Consider the following 17,957-nt stretch of genomic DNA (forward strand, 5'->3'; position numbering starts at 1 on the left):
AGGATCATGGCTACCACAAATGTCTAAAATTTTAAGGGAGGAAAGTAATTCTTTTTAACCAGAGGAGCAATGGTCCCAAGATCATAGGTCAAATGCCTGTTGCTTTTTTCTCTGTCTTCCAATCACTTGGGTTCAGATAGAAATGCAGCTGCAGGGAAACTAAAGGCCCAGTTTTCTGGTATGTGGGCTGGAAAGGGGAGCTTGTAGGAGACAGACAGTATCAGAGATCATAGAGAAGGGAACTTAAAAGAGCAATCCCCTAATGTTGTATATGAACTCCTGGGCTCACTTCTGAGCTATGCATGTATAGATCTGACCTTAAATAGCATAGTAAAGGCTTTGAGAACTAAACTGTGGAACAGTGCACAGATCCCACAGTGGCCACTGGATGGTACACATGATGAACAGATCCAAGTAATAGCACAAAGTAGGCTAGAATTAATATTGGAACCACAACCCATAGAAGCTGGGTCTAACTTACAAACTGACCTAACCAGGCTGGGTGACTTCTAAAAATAAAAAGAACAGTATTTTCCTTAGGATTCAACTAAAACCTATAAACACATAACATGCAAATGTCCAGAATACATGTAAAAATTATTTGGTGCCCAGCCGGGCGTGGCTCAGTGGTTGAGCATGGACCTAAGATCCAGGCGATCAGGGTTCGATTCCCGGTCAGGGCACATGCCCGAGTTGTGGGCTAGCCGATCAATGACTCTCTCATCATTGATGTTTCTATCCCTCTCTCTCTCCCTCTCCCTTCCTCTCTCTGAAATCAATAAAAGATATATTAAAAAAAAAATTATTTGGTATACAAAGAAACAGGAAAACTTCAACTCTCAAAGGAAAAGAAAATAAACACCAATCCCAAGAAGATACAAGTAATGAAGCTATCAAGGACTTATAGTTATTGTAACCATGCCCCAAACCATAAGAGCAAAACCTTTTTAAATGACTGGAATGATAGAAAGTCTTGGCTAAGAAATTAAAACTATAAAAATAAAAATGGAAATTTTAGAACTGAAAAATATAATAATAAAATATTCATTGGATGAGCTCAAGAACAGAATGGAGATGTGATAGGAAAGAGGCAGTGAACTTAAATATAGATCATTAGAAATTAACCAATCTGTAAAATAAAGAGAAAAAAAAGACTCAAAAAAAATTCACAGCTTCCAGGACCTGTGGGTAATACCAAAAAGCCTAACATTTCTGTCAACAGAATCTCAAAAGGAGAGGAGAAATAAAAAATATTTGGAAAAATAATGGCTAAAACTTTATCAATTTTGGCACAAGACATAAAATTACAAATTCAGGAAGCTCAGCAAAACTGAAGATGAACTCAAAAAAATCTAAACCCAGAAATATTATATTCAAAATGCTAAGAACTAAAAACAAAAGGAAAAAAATCTTTAAAGGAGCCAAAGAAAAACAAGAAATGACTGCAGATTTCTTGTCAGAAACAAGGGAGACCAAGAGGAAGAAGAATGGCACTTTTGAAGTGTTGAAGGAAAACAACTGTCAACCCTGAATTCTGTAACTGGTGAAAATATCCTTCTGAAATGAAAGTGAAATAAAGACATTCTCAGATGAAAGGAAACTAATATAATTGGTCTCCAGCAAAGCTGCTCTAAAAGAAATGCTAAAGGAATTTCTTTACATGGAAGGGAAATGATACTTGAGGAAAACTTGGAATATTAGAAATGAAAAAAAAGCAACAGAAATGGTAAATATCTGGGTAACTATATTATCCTTTCCCTCTTAAAATCTTTAAAATATGTATGACAGTTAAAATCAAAAGTTATAAACATAAAATTATTACATCCAAAACAATTTTTTATAAAACTCAATAGCAAAACAAAAAAACTGATTAAATAATGGGCTGAGGCACTGGCCAGTGTGGCTCAGTTGGTTGAAGCATTGTCCCAGACATGGAAAGGTTGTGAGTTCTATTCCCAGTGAGGCCACATACCTAGGTTGCAGGTTCAATCCCCTGTTGGGGCACATATGGAAAACAACTGATCAATGATTGATGTTTCTCTCTCACATTGATGTTTCTCTCTCTCTCTCTCTCTCTCTCTCTCTTTCCTTCTCTCTAAGCCTGGCTTCAGGTGAGGGTTGGAAAAAAAAAATGGGCGAAGGATCTGAACAGATTTTTTCCAAAGAAGACATATGGATGGCAAACAGGTACATGAAAAGGTGCTCAGCATCACTAATAATCCAAGAAGTGCAAATCAAAACCACAATGAGGTATCACCTCACACCTGTTAGAATGACTATTATCCAAAAGACAAGAAGTAACAAATATTGGTGAGGATGCAGAGAAAAGGGAACCCTTGGCACACTATTGATAGAAATGTAAATTGGTGCAGCCACTAGAGGAAACAGTATGCAGGTTCCTCAGAAATTCAAAAATAGAACTATCATATGATCCAGCAATTTTACTTCTGGGTATTTATATGAGGAAACCAAAAACACTAACTCAAAAAGGATATGTGCACCCCTATGTTCATTGCAGCATTATTTACAATAGCTAAGATACAGAAACAATCTAAATGCCCACTGACAGATGGATAAAAAAAATGTGGTGTGTATATATGTGTGTGTGCGCATATACATATACATATATGTACCATGAAATATTATTCAACCATGTGAAAGGAAATCTTGCCATTTGTGACAACATGGACAGACTGTAAGTGCATTATGATGAGAGAATTCAGACAGAAAGACAAACATTGTATAATATCATTTATATGTGGAATTTTTAAAAAATGAGCTCATATACATATAGAGGTAGGAGGCTAGGGGGACAAAATGGGTGAAGGTGGTCAAAAGGTATAAACTTTCAGTTATAAAATATATGTCATGGTAACTATAGTTAATAATACTATATTGCATATTTGAAAGTTGCTAATGAGTAAATCTTAAAAGTTCTCATCACAAGCCCTAGCTGATGTGGCTCAGTTGGTTGAGCATCGTCCCATGCACTGAGAGGTCACCAGTTCAATTCCCAGTCCAGGTAGATGCCTGGGTTGCCAACTCAATCCCCAGTAGGGGGTGTACAGGAGGCAGCCAACTGATGCTTCACGCTCACATCAATGTTTCTCTCTCTCCCTTCTTCTCTCTCTAAAATCAATAAAAACATATTTTTTAAAACTGCTTAAAAAAATAAAATTCTCATCACAAGAAAAAAAACCTGTATAACTACATCCAGTGATGGATGTTAACTAGACTTATTGTGGTGAGGATTTTGCAATATATACAAATATCGAATCATCATGTTCTAAACCTGAAACTAATATAATGTTTTATGTCAATTATATCTCCATTTTTACATTTTTATGTAATACATGTATGGATATGTAAGTGGATATACCTATAACAACTATAACATAAACAGATGAAAGTAATTAGACTTGTATGATGGTTAAGAGTCTCTACATTCCAATCGATGTTCATTTTAAGTAGATTGTGGAAAGTTATGTGTATCTTATTCCTAGAGCAAGTACAAAAAAAAAAGAAAAAGACTGTACAAAGGACACTGTCAAAACTCATTGGATAAATTAAAAGGAGGTAATAAAATTATTCAAATAATTAAAAAATGGTAGGAAAGGAGAAATGAAGGAATGAAAAACAGAAGGAACAGACACCTAATAATAAAATGGTGAACAGAAATCCAAACATATCAATAATTACATTAAGTGTAAATGGTCTAAACTCAGAAATTAATAGATATTGTCATAAATTGGCAACAATCAAAACTGACTGATTAGATCATTACTGCTTCTCACCTACATGTTCTTGTGAAGATCCAGAAAATGTTGACCTTAACCTCTGACTCTACATGTCACCATTTCCAGCTCTTCCCTATGACTTATATCGCTAGATCTTTCAAGCCAATAATGCCTGTTACTTATTAAGCTTTGATTTTTAAAGGAGGACTATAGTACCTTTTATAATTTTCCCAATTTCTCAACTAAATTTTCTCATAGTTTGGAAAAGTATAAATTTTGTGAGAAACTGAAGAAGGAATTCCTGTATGAAAACAGTTTTTTGTCCCTTTGATATATCTTTCACCAAGTGAGATATGTTAAAAGTCTCAATTATTAGTGTGTTTTTTCTCTTTGCATGTTGTACAGTGTCTTTTTCAGTAAAGGCGGCTGCTGTGTTATTTGGTGCATAGGTATAACTTCATTCAGAATTGCACCTTTCAGCATTTTGAAGAATATTTTGTCTTATTTAATGCTTTATGACATAAAGTCTACATTGTCAGATCTTAGGATAATTCTGGTATCTTGCTGTTTGCATTTTTCCCATTTCTTTATTTTTAGCCTATCCACAACATTTTGTTCTTGGTGTATTTCTTATATACAGCATAGTTTGTGCTTTGTGAAACAATCTGAAAACAATTTTATTTATAGGTGAGTTATTCTCATTTATATTTATTTGTTTGGCCAATATATTTGCTCTCAGTTATCGTCATAGTATGATGTTATAGTTACCATGTGTAAGAATTAAATATAAGCAAGATTTTGAATAAGTAAAATTTTAAAGGTCCGCAAAAACGCTCATTAATCAAGTTTTGATTTCTTTTTGGCTCTAAGCACATAAGACTCACTGTTTGCTGACTAACCAGACCTGCCACTGTTGATAACAACAATAGTGTTCTCATAGTTTCAAGATTGTTGATTTAAAAGATACCTCAATTTGGACATGTAAAAAGAAAAACAAAAGGGCCAAGGCAAACTGGAGCCCTATATGCAACACGAAGACACAGAAAAGAAAGTTACTCAATAATGAGCTTCTGAGGTATATGAATGCACTCTATGGATTGTAATTAATTAATCACAACCAACATTTTTTAAATATTGAAATAGAATATATACTACTAGAATTCACTTTTGTTTCAACTACATAAGTGTATTAGTTTGCTCAGGCTGACATAAAAAAGTACTAGACTGGTGGCTAAAACAAGAGAAATTTATTTTCTCACAGTTCCAGAGACTAGAAGTCCAAGACCAGATGCTGGCACGGTTGCTTACATTCTGAGGCTTCTCTTCACTGCCTTACAGATAGACGGCTGTCTTCTCCCTTTGTCTTCATACAGTCTTTTGGTCTTTTCTCACTGTGTGTTGTTTGTGCCCTAATCTCCTCTTCTCATAAAGGAACCAGTCACACTGGATGAGGGCCTACCCTAAAGACCTGATTTTAACTTAATTACCTCTTTAAAGACTTTATTTCCAAAGACGGTTACATTCTGAGATTCTGAGGATTAAGACTTCAACATATGACTTTTGGGAGGACACAATTTGGCCCATAAAAATATGCTTATACATATATTATGTGTATGTCTACTGTGTCACAATAAAAAAAGTTTAAAAATATCTTAAAAGAATTTTGAATAAACTATTCAAATATATTTTAAAATATTCTAAACCTAGCCCTAATATAATGGAATGTCAGGATTCCTTCAGTCTCCAGATCTCAGGTCTTAGCAAGTGTTTAGAATTTAACTACCCCAAGGATACTTATAATGTAATCATAAACATTCTATAACGCGCAAGTACTTTTGCCAATGTTCTTACTCAACCATTACCTATTATAAAAAAATAATAATAATCCTAGGGTTTTAAGTCTAGGGTTTGTTTATTAGTATAGAAGCTCTAATAGTTATATTCCCATATTTTTAGAGAACATTATTCATTATTATATTGACTTCTCAAACTACCAAATTAAACTACAGAAACTTAAGGACACACTCTCTCTCCCTTCTTTAAACTCAAAGGCCTGAAGTATCTGAAAACAGTTCAATCGATGGCTAACTTAGCTATATCTTCAGGGCCTGAGGGAAAATAATGATGTTTTAAATCCTCTAAATTCATCTAAGGCAATAATACACTGTTTTAAAGTACACAGGCATACCTCAGAGATATTGTGAGTTTGGTTCCAGACCACCACAATAAACTGAGTCTACTAATAGAGGAAATCTTTTTGCTGATGGAGGGCCTTGCCTTCAATTTGTAAAACACACAACATTTGTGGAACTCAACAGTGCAAAGCACAATAAAACAAGGTATGCCTATACTATTATATACATTAAGTTAAAAACAGGTAAAAATTTATATATAAACCATAAAATATTTTATATTTAGGCCTCATGTCTATGAAAGTTTTTTAATCATTTGAGTTAGAAACATTTCTGAATTAGTTCTGCAGAATTGTAACATATTCGATGACCAATCCTGGATCCATAAGCTGACAACAAAGTCTGTTGAGTTGCCTCAATAACATAAACATTGAAATAATAAGTAGGCCGCCCAGCTGTGCGTGGCTCAGCGGTTGAGCACCGACCTAGGATCCAGGAGATCAGGGTTCAATTCCCGGTCAGGGCATATGCCCAGGTTGCGGGCTGCAGCCAATGACTCTCTCATCATTGGTGTTTCTATCTCTTTCTCTCTTCCTCTCTCTGAAATCAATAAAGATATATTTAAAAAAAAGAAAGAAATAATAAGTTGGCCAAATCAGGCAATCTTGAATCTGCAGTAGTCCCCGTTATCCACAGAGTTTGTTGTGGTTTTAGTTACCCACAGCCAAGAGCAGTCTGAAAATATTAAATGGAATATTCCAGACATAAACAATTCATAAGTTTTAAATTGTGAGCTGTTCTGAGTAGTGTGATGAAATCTTGCACAGCCTGTTTCGTCCCATCCAGAACCTAAATCATGTCTTTGTCCAGCATCTGCATGCTTTATACACACTCCCTGCCTGTTAGTCACTTAATAGCCATCTAGGTTATCAGATTGACTGTCGCAATATTGCAGTACTTGTGTTCAGGTAGCCCTTATTTTAGGTAATAATGGTCCCAAAGTGCAAGAATAGTGATGCTGGCAATTCAGATATGCGAAAGAGAACTTGTAAGTGCTTTCTTTAAATGAAAAGGTATGTATGGATATGAAAAAAAACATAGTAAAAATAGGATTTGGTACTACCAGTCTTGGAATGTATCCCCATAGATAAGGGAAACTACATAACCATATTTGGTTGTGTTGATTCTGAAAACCATTGGAAACGAGTCCAAATATTTGTTTTGTCAGAATAACTGATTAATTCCAAAATCAAAGAGAATAAAGTAAAGGCTGATTTCACACCACAGAAACATTAAATTTCATGTCTTTGAAAATCATTCACTCTTATCCCTTTTTTTTTTTTTTAAAGATTTTAAATTGATTTTAGATCAGGGGGAATGGAGAGGGAGAGAGGAAGAGAAATATCAATTTCAGAGAAGAACATCGATCAGTTGCTTCCTGCATGCCCCCTACTGGGGATGGAGCCTACAACCCAGGCATATGCCCTGACCAAGAATAGAACCGACAACCTTTCATTGAATGGGATGACACCCAACCAAGCCACACCCGCCAGGGCTTATCCCAATTATTCTAACTACCCAGGACACACCTCTACCTTTCTCTAACAAGCCATGTTCTTTCATACTTCCAAGCCTCTATAAACTTAGAGCAGAGTAGAAAAGCAAAAAACTTTGCTTTTACGTTTTCTTCACAAAGACATTCTTTAACCTACACCTGGCATTCTGTGAAAATGTATGAAAGATTGCAAAGGTCATGTAATGCCAGTTATACTCACTTATATGTATCTAAGAGTAAAATGTAAATTTCTCACTCCCAGAGAGAAGTACATAGATTTTACTATAAAATTTATATAGTTCTTACTATAAAATTTATAAATTTACTATAAAATTTATAAACCTGATGACACAATCATGTCATCAAAAATTGGAGAGCCCTGGCTGGTGTGTAGCTAAGTGGTTAGAGCACTGGCCCGCGCAAAAAGGGTCTCAGGTTCAATTCCCTGTCAAAGGGCACATACCTGGGTTGCAGGTTTAATCCCGGGCCCCCTGTTGGTGCTCATGCGAAAGGCAACCAATCGATGTGTCTCTCTCACATCGATCTCTCTCTCTCTCTCTCTCTCTCTCACTCCCCCTGCATTCCACTATCTCTAAAAAACAACAGAAAATATCCTTGGGTGAGGATTAACAAAGAAAAAAAGAGAGAGAAGGGAACAAGGTAGGTACACTAAAAAATCTTGTAAATATCTGAGTGAAGAGGCCAGATAGATATCATACTGCTATGAAACTCTAAGTATACTCACAGCAGGCTTCTTATTCATTGCTATATACCCTGCACTGAGAATGCTACCTAGCATATAATGGGTTCTGAATAAATACTTGTTAAATTTTAAAAGGATAAATGAATAAAGTTATCACTCTATTATACAAGCAGTTAAGAAAACCTCACTCAAAAATCTCTTAACTGCAACCTGGAAGAATTGGAACTTGGGCTCATTTCTTCTAGACAAAAGTCTTAGAATGTTGATTCCATTACATCACATTTCCCATACTTGCCCAAAAGTTAGAAGGAGATCAGAAAACAAAAATGAAAAATCTCAAACCTATTCCTCTATTTTCTGCACTCCATATTACCAGTCTCAGTTCTCAAATCATACTCATCTTTCTACTCATTAAAGTACAACATTATTTTGTTTTTGTGCTATCCTATACTGCCACTGTTGTTTCAACTGCAGCAAAGTAACAGACAGATATGGAGGCATATAGCTGTACATGTGCATGACAATGGCTTTCACCACTAGTGGGATTCCAAGTTAAATAATCTATCAGTTTCTCATATTGCTTAGGCAACTCCAGAGAACTATGGTAGGTAAAAATTTCTGAGTAGTTTATTCTGGTATAGCATACACTGAAGAAAAAATGGAGGTTTAAGGTACCTTTCATAGTCATGAGACTTGTTTCTGTCTCTCTTCCCTACAATACATCCAACTAGGTCTTAACATGCCAGGACATACACACCTACAAAGGCACTTGCCCAGAAGCTAATTTTTTAGATTTAAGTTAATAATGCTGACAAAAACTGACTTTGATAAAACACTATCACTAACTTAAACTGGATCAAACTGCCCAAAATACTGAAGAGTGATGTCTTTTGAAGGTTTACTTGCAAGTCATGTTATTATCTAATCTTAAAGATATGGAAACCATGTAAGTAAAAGTTAATTATGATAGAACTATCAATTAGTGTTTTCTACCATTACATAGAGAAATAAAGCAAACTAATAAATTGAGAAATAAAAATAAGTGTGATTATTGTGTGTAGAATTTTAAAGAGTGACATGAAACATTACTATTAGTCACATGATAATTCCTGAGAAAAAATTTTAAGCACACTCATCTAAATCAGAAGGCATCCTTGAAAATCATAAACATTAAACACTAAATTAGATAAGCACGTACAACAGAGGCAAAGATAAGCACCCCAAATGCTATGACGATATCTACCTGAAATAATGTATATTGGAGTATATGCAAATAAGAATCATACATGAATTATTACCAAAGAAGAAAAATCCTATTTGTCTTACATTTTTTATTTTTTAATTCAGATCACATTTCCTGTTAACCTTGATTTTTACTAATACAAAGCACCTCCCTAAAGTGATCCATCAAGTAATTAAAATGTCACGGGATGATCAGCATTAAACCAAATTCCAACATCTCTGACTATATTCCATTACACAATGTAATGGTACACAGAATTAACTCAGCTTAAACTTCACTGTGAATTTACTTTCAAATAATTACATTAAAGCCCTAGCCTGTGTGGCTCAGTTGGTTGAGCGATATCTGGTGTACCCAAAGGTCACCAGTTCCATTCCCGGTCAAGGCACATGCCCAGGTTGCAGTTCAATCCCTGAAAGGCAACCAATAGGTGCTTCTCTCTCTCTCTCCACTCCCCGTCCTCTCCCTCTAAAAAATGATCAATAAAGAAAAAAATTACATTAAAGATAAATGTTTTAGGATAATGTCCAAATTACCACTTTAAAAGCTACCTGCTTGAGACATTGAAGCATACAACAGACTGCCATTCCTTTCAGAGGCAAAGGGTAGGGGCAGGGAAGAGACTAGCCAAAGAACTTACATGCACATATGCATAACAGATGGACACAGACAATAATGCGATGAACGCCTGGGGAGCGGGAGGGAGTAGGGTGGAGGGGGTCAATGGAGGGGAAAGGAGACATCTGTAAATCTTTTGACAAGATAAATTTTTTAAAAATAAATAAATAATAAAAGCTACCTGCTTTAAAAGCTGAGTACCACCTGGCCTACGTGGCTCAGCAGTTGAGCATCAACCTAGGATCCAGGAGATCATGGTTTGATTCCCAATCAGGGCACATGCCCAGGTTGCAGGCTCATTCCCCAGTGGGGGCCATGCAGGAGGCAGCCGGTCAATGACTCTCTCATCATTGATGTTTTTATCTCTTTCTCTTCCTCTCCCCTCCTCTCTCTGAAATCAATAAAGATATATTAAAATAAAAAAATAAAAAAAGTTGAGTACTGTTTAGAAGACAAAATGAAATAAAAATATGGATCAGTCATTTATTAAGTAAACATTTATTTAATGTTCATTGAACAAAATTCTGTACTATTGATTCCTGCCCTATGATCATCAAAATAAGAAAAAATACAGTACAGTAAATGCAAAATAATACAGAACAACTGTATACATAAGAAACAAGGGTATTAAGTAATGATAATAGGACTAAAGTAATTAGGAAAATCTTTCCTAGAGAGATCATTAAATAAACTAATGACAATTCAAGTGTAGGAATTACACACAGACAAAAAGTAAACTGTTTAAGTAAGAGATTCAGCAAATATATTTTAAGTGGAAGGCAAAGTTGGGGAACTAATGAGATAAATTTGGAGAAGATGTAAACCTAACTAACAAATTGATTTTACATTCAGAATAATAGAAAATAGTAACATACTATAAACACCTGGTTAACAGAAGAGTAACATAAATAAAATGAAAACATTTCTCTCACACCTAGATGTAGGACAGATTATAATACTGAAGATGAAACTAGAAAACTTGCAGTTACCCAAAAGGTAAGGTGATGAAGGTCTGTGTGAGTATGAATGAAAAGTCTCCATATAGTTAGGTGACAGACTGGGGTGTTACAGGACAGTAAGAAATATTAATATTTATTTGGAGCCAAGGATGTCGCAAAAATCAGTACAAATTCCTGGGGTAGCAGAAAACTTAAAGGCCCAGAAGTCTTCAGTTCAGGGCGGATCAAGGAGGTCGCACAGCTATGGTTTCAGTAGTATAGATGAGGATATTGTTACTTCCATGAGGCATCACACCATTGTTTTAGAACTGAGTAAGAATAATAAAATTTACTCCATTAAGCTCCCCAAAGTTGGTGAACTAGTTTTTAAGTCCAATCTGATACTATGAAGCCAATAAAGTTCCATTACAAATTTTAAAATGTGTTCATAACATATTAATGCTGCACCTTCCTACATTTGGTGGAAAATCTCTGTGATGTGATTATTCTTAAGTAGCAATTAATCCCTATTGATGAACAGGAGTAAAAAGGGTTTTAATATCATAAATTCCTGATGTAAATAGTAAAGGCGTAATTACTCTTGCTCAGGGATTGCGAATTCCATCTACCCACTCGAAACAGACGCTCTTGCCCCTTGAGGATTTCAAACAGGTTATACCATTCATGTGGTCCTTTTTAAGTGGTGACCCATTATTTGGTCATAAACAGAAGGCAGCCATACATGAAAGTAACAAATTGTTCTGTCACATCAAATTTTACCTTTGTTCTATTGAAAATAGGCCGAGACCTGCAGAATAATAAAAAGGATGAAAAAAAACAAACTAGCAATTAAACTCAATTTTAAGAAAAAAATAAGTATTTAAAATTGCATAATGCTTTACAACCACAAATACTCAATAATCATAGATTTGTAAAAGTTGCCTGTCACTACAAAAATAACTCGCACTAACAATAAATTATTAAATAAAAGGAATCATAAGTCTTCAAGCCATTAAATATGATTTTAAAAATCACCAGCAGAGAATTCCCATCAGGATGACAGAGCAGATAAATGCTGTGCTCATCTCCTCCCAAGACATCAAAACTACAACTAAATTATAGAACCACCACTCTTGAGAACCACCTGAAGAGTAGTTGAACAGAACTATAACCAAAAATATAAAGAAGCCACGTGGAGACTGGTAGGAGGGGTGATGTGAAACAGGCTGGTCCCACACCCACCTGTGGCAATTAACCATGAGGGATATCTCGGCTGCAGAGGTCCCCACTGAAAAGCCAGGGGTCCCAGCCCCACACCAGGCTTCACAGCCTTAAGCACCAGTGCTGGTGGTGCTGGGAAGAGGAGTCCCAACAACAACTAGCTGTGAAAATCAGCAGGGACTCACTCGGGGGGGGGGGGGGGGCTACTATAGACCCAGATGTCCTCGCAAACGGACCAAGCTCAGACTCAGTAACTCAAAAATACCCACTCTAAGCTCCAGCTAAAGGACAGCAAGCAGCTTGAAAATCGCCAAGAAAATGTGGGGAATGGAACTGTCCGGCTTCAGGGCAAGGTCTGGCAGGGCAGCTCCCTTGGGACTAAACCTAACAGGTTCCACTGTTTCTTTGATGAGCTCTCCCCACACATAGCTGGCAGGTGCAGGTGGGCACCAAATATGTTTCCATTAACCTCCCTAACACCCCTCTCACCCCACCCAAGTGATTCTCTGGGACCCCACCAACCCATGCAGCTATTCCTCATAAGCCACTGGCCTTGGCCCATTCTGCAGACTTTCCTAAAATCTCTCGAAAATCCACAAACCCCAAACCAGCAGCAACTGGCCTCCATGTATCCTGTATCTCTTGCTAAGCAGCCCAAGCCCGGCACTAGTGGCAGTGGGCTTTGAGTCACAGCACAGCTTCCCCCAGGCACCTCCAAGCCAGGCACAGGCAAGTACCAACCACAGACCACTTTCTATCTCCCAACTGAAGCCCCTCCCAAGGGGCCCTAGAACCAACACATCTGGTGGATGACTTCAGACTTCACCAGACCACCACCTAATTAGCAACACAAACAACACAACCAAAGGATGGACTGAGCAGGCACTGGAGCCCACTAAAGTGAATCCCATTCCATGGGGTCAGCCCCCACACAACAGTTCATCTGCTGTAGCCATAGCCAGTCCTCACAGCCAGATAACCTCAGGGTCAAACCCACCCACTTATGTGCCAACAGCAATCAAGGCTCAACTACAACTGGAGGGTAGACAACTCACACAAGGGACACCCCTGGAGCACTCAGCTCAAGTGACTAGGGAGTCTGCAGCACTAGGCCCCACAGGACATCTACTATGTAAGACCACCCTGCCAAGACTGGGAGACAAGCAGACCTATCTAATGTATAGAAATAAACACAGAGAGGCAGCCAAAATGAAGAAACAGAGAAACATGTCCCAAATGAAAAGAACAAAACTCAAAAAAAAAAAAAAGTAAACAAAATGGAGGCAAGTAAACTACCAGATACAGAGTTCAAACACTGGATATAAGGCTGTTCAATGAACTTAGGGGAAAACAGATGAACTCAGTGAGAACTTACACAAAGAAAAGAACCAGTCATAAATGAAGAGTACAATAACTGAACTGAAGAACACATTAAATGGGATCAATAGCAGCTTAGATGAAGTAGAGAATCAAATGAGCAATTGGGAAGATAAGGTAGCAGAAAAATACCCAATGGGAACAGCAAAAAGAAATGAGAATATAAAAAAAGAATAAAGACAGTTTAAGGAACTTCTTGGACAACACCAAGTGTAAAAACATTCGTATCACAGGGGTACCAGAAGGAGAGGAGAGAGAACATAGGATTGAAAACTTATTTGAAGAAATAACGATGGAAAATTTTCCTGACCTGGTGAAGGAAACAGACGTTCAAGTCCAGTAAGCACAGAGAGTCCCAAACAAGATGAACCCAAAGAGGCCCACACCAACACACATCATAATTAAAATGCCAAAGGTTAAAGACAAAGAGAGAATCTTAAAAGTAGCAAGAGCAAAGTAGTTAGTTATCTACAAAGAAGCTGCCATAAGACTGTCAGCTGATTTCTCAACAGAAGCTTTGCTGGCCAGAAGGGATTGGCAAGAAATACTGAAAGTGATGAAAAGCAAAGACCTAAAAACCAGGATTACTCTACCCAGCAAAGCTATCATTTAGAATCATAGGACAAATAAAGAGCTTCTCAGAAAAGTTACCAAAAACCAGTATTACAAGAAATGTTAAAGGGACTTCTTTAAAAAGAAAAAGAAGAAAATGAAATTTTAAAAAGTGAATTAAAAAAATGGCAATAACTGCATACCTATCAATAATTACTTTAAATGTAAATTAATTAAGTGCTCCAATCAAAAGACATATGTTGGCTGAATAGAGAAGAAAACAAGACCTGTACATATGCTGCTTACAAGAGACCCACTTCAAAGCAAAAGACACACAGAGACTGAATAAAAGGATGAGAAAAGATATATCATGTAAATAGAAGTGGGGGAAAAATGCTGGGGTAGCAATACTTATATGAGACAAAATAGACTACAACAAAGGCTAAACAAGAGACAAAAAGGACATTTCACATACAATAGCTAAGATATGCAAGCAACCTAAGTGTCTATCAATAGACAATTTTATAAAGATGATATGATACAGCCCAGCCAGCGTGGAACTAGGAGATCACGGTTCAGTTCCCCGTCAGGGCCAGTGCCCAGGTTTCAGGCTCAATCCCCAGCAGGGGGCGTGCAGGAGGCAGCCGATCAACGACTGTCTCTCATTAATGTTTCTATCTCTCTCTCCCTCTCCCTTCCTCTCTCTGAAATCAATTTAAAAAAATAGTAAAAAAATAAATAAAAAATGATGTGGTAAATATATACAATGGAATATTACTCAGCCATAAAAAAAAAGAAATCTTACCATTTGTGACAGCATGGGTATTATGCTAAGTAAAATAACTGAGACAGAGACAAACAATGTTAGGAGCAGAGATGTTCATCATGTTCTGTTGACCATGATTGTTAGCTATAGTTATAAGAAATATTAATCATATTCTGTTAAACTGTGATTGTTCTGTTCTAATTAGAAAAAGTAATTTCTAACCTGGCTGGAAGTTGTACGCCCACGGACATGCGAGTTGACCTTGGAGTGTGGTTGATACTTCTTTCAGCAACAGGGGAAGATTAACAGCCTGTTTCTGAAACAATAGAATCCCTGAGGCTCCCACCCTTTGCTACCCCCACCCTGAATCGCCTGTAATCTGGTCCCAAAGGCGCTCACCTGGCATCTCTGAGGCACCCACCCTTTGCAACCCCCTAGCCCACATTGCTCGTAACCTGTTAGCATTATACCTTGCCTACTTCCCCGCGCCTGTAATTCCTACTTTCCCCATGTAATCCTTGTCCTTCTACCTGATATAAACAGCTGGATTATGGGGGGATGGCAGAACATAGTTTCGTGGATGATCATTACTACTCTCCCATATTGCTGGCAATATTGTAATAAATGCTCATATACGACTCAACCCTGTCTCTGCTTAATTGGCTCAAGTGGTGACAAGCAGCCCAGACCCATTGTTGTCGTTTCTATACCATATGATTTCAATTATATGTGGAATCTAAAAAACAAAATAAACAATCAAAACAGAAACAAACACATAATTACAGAGAAAAAAACTGATGGTTGCCAGATGAGAGGGGTGTCGGGGTGGGAGGTGACCAAGATGAAGGGAGTAAGTACAAATTGGCAGATACAAAACAATCATGGGGATGTACAACATAGGGAATAGTCAATAATATAATAACTGTGTGTGGTGTCAGATGGATGCTAGACCTACTGGGGGGAATCACTGTGTAAGTTGTAAAAATGCTTAATTGCTGGGTTGTATACCTGAAACTAATATAATATTGTATATCAACTGTAACTGAAAATTAAAATTGGGGGGGAAAAACACATTCATATACAAAAAAAAAAATCACCAGTTCTTAATGAAAAAGGGTGTCCAGTAAAGAGACAACCAAAATCACTACACAAATCTCTGCTGACTGATGCATTTTCCATGTACTAAATACAAAGGAAATGTCAGAAGCTCACACATACAAAAAAAGGAACAATTCAAAAACAAACCCAGCTATAAAATAAATGTGACTGTAAGCAAAATTATACATTCTGATATTTTTTCATCTGAGAGAAGTCTTAGGGGTTTATACTACATTACCTGTGAAAAAAAATGAAATCCTACCAGGATCTGAAAAAGGTTCTCTGAACAGAGTGTACACTGAATTTCCCTTTTGATTTACAAAAAAAAAAAAAAGTTCTTGCTTTCCAGAAGGCCAGATTCAAAAAGTAGAGATGGCTTTACCCAGAGTCCCACGTCCAGGCCCTGGCGTTCGTATCCAGGCCATGCAGTGTCCAAGCCAGGGGCCCCCCACCGCGCATTCCCAGGCTCGTCACTGTGTCACTCCAGAAACCAGAGGCCTTCACTTCCAGGTCTCAATGCGACCCAGGCTGGACCAGTAGGGCCGCTTCTCCCCAGGCCGCCTCCAGGAATTGCCACACTGAATCAAACCCGTAAGTGGTGGGCGGCAGGCACGGCGAGGCTGGCCTACCTGCCTACCAGCTACCGTCACAAAAACACATTTTTTCTGGTACCACTTTCTTCGACTTGGCTGTCGCTTTGGAGAAGAGAAGCCATAAAGTGTGATAAACAAGTTACATCTTCTCTTGTCCCAAAACGGGATGCCGGGGTGCGGAGGCACCAGCGCCGCCCTCCCCTCACGCTCCCGGGCACCCACCCGAGGGGGCGGCCCCCTTCATTCCGCCAGCGCGGGGAGGTCGCCCCGAGGGCCCCGGGCCGCTCGGCAGGCAGGGTCCCGGGAAGCGGGAGGAGGGGCGACGCCCTGCGGGGCGGACCAGCGGGAGGCGCCTGCCCCCGGCCGCGAGGAGCCGGGCCGCGGGCTGCTGGCGCGCCCGGGGCTTACCTTGTTGAGGCGGGCGTCCCGCATCACGGGGCAGCCGCGCTGGTGGGTGTGGCGGCGGGGGCCGGTGGGCTCCATGGCAGGCGACTGTTGACGGCGGGGTCGGCGGGAGCGTGAGGTGCGCGCGGCGCGGGCGGCGGATGCTGCTGGGACGCCGGCGCGGAGTGCGGCGGGGGCGGCGGCCGCGCAGGGGACGGGCCCGCGGCCCGGGGCAGGCGTGGGTGGGGAGAAGGGGTGGCCCTGGCGGGAGGAGCCCGCGAGAGGCTGGTGGCCCCAGCAGGACAGCCTGAGAGAAACGCTGAGTCACGTCAGGAGATCGCCCGAGCCGGCGAGTGGAGGAGGAGGAGAGCGGCGCTGACGGCGCTGCGGGGCCGAGGGAGGCGGCCGCCGAGCCGCTCCCCTCCCCTCGCCGCCCCCGCGGCCGCCACCATCGCTCCGACAGTCACGCCGGCACTCGCCCATCTCGGCGGGGGCGTGCCGAGTGTTGTGTCCTGAATGCTCTCCTACCCCAGAGACCCACGTGGGGAGTGAGGCCGCTCCCCGCCGGGCCCCTGGCCGCACGGGCGCCGGCACCCCTGGCAGGGGCGGCCCTCGGCCAGAGCCGCGGGCGCGGGGAGACCTCCGCTGCTGGGGCACCGAGGGGGTCCCGGGGCGCTTCGCTTACAGTGACCGCTGAGAGTCCAGCTTCACCTCTCCCTTCCACTGAGGCTCTTGCAGAGCACCGGTGCTGGACGCCGGCCATGCCCGGGCGGGAGCAGAAGGCGGGAGGGACCCAACCTTGACCCAGAAAGCCCAGGCCCAGGCAGAACCGGGCGAAAGGCGAGAGAGCGCGCGGGCGGCGCCGCAGGAGCCTCTGTGGACTACCCGTGGGCCTTTTATCTTACTAAGCGCGCAGGCCTGTAGATTAGCCGTGGGACTTTTATTTTCCTAAGTGTGTGTTAGGGGGCAGATGGGTTAGGGCCCAGTCAGCGTCACCTTTACAATTATACACCTTTAGCCTGTGTATAATTTTCGAAAGT

At 39.8% G+C, this 17,957-nt stretch overlaps 1 protein-coding gene across 1 annotated transcript in view; it reads right to left on the reverse strand.

Annotated features, from left to right (window-relative positions):
* Positions 1-17,403, reverse strand: part of ME1 (malic enzyme 1) — a 133,897-nt gene extending 116,494 nt beyond the window's left edge. The window contains exon 1 of the mRNA XM_081140896.1: positions 16,942-17,403. Coding sequence (XP_080997022.1) covers positions 16,942-17,016 — 75 coding nt within the window. The 5' untranslated portion in view covers positions 17,017-17,403. The remainder of the gene's footprint in view (positions 1-16,941) is intronic.
* Between the last annotated feature and the right edge of the window lie 554 nt (positions 17,404-17,957).

This window comes from Miniopterus schreibersii (assembly GCF_964146895.1).
Source record: "Miniopterus schreibersii genome assembly, chromosome: 6".
Classification (NCBI taxonomy): domain Eukaryota; kingdom Metazoa; phylum Chordata; class Mammalia; order Chiroptera; family Miniopteridae; genus Miniopterus; species Miniopterus schreibersii.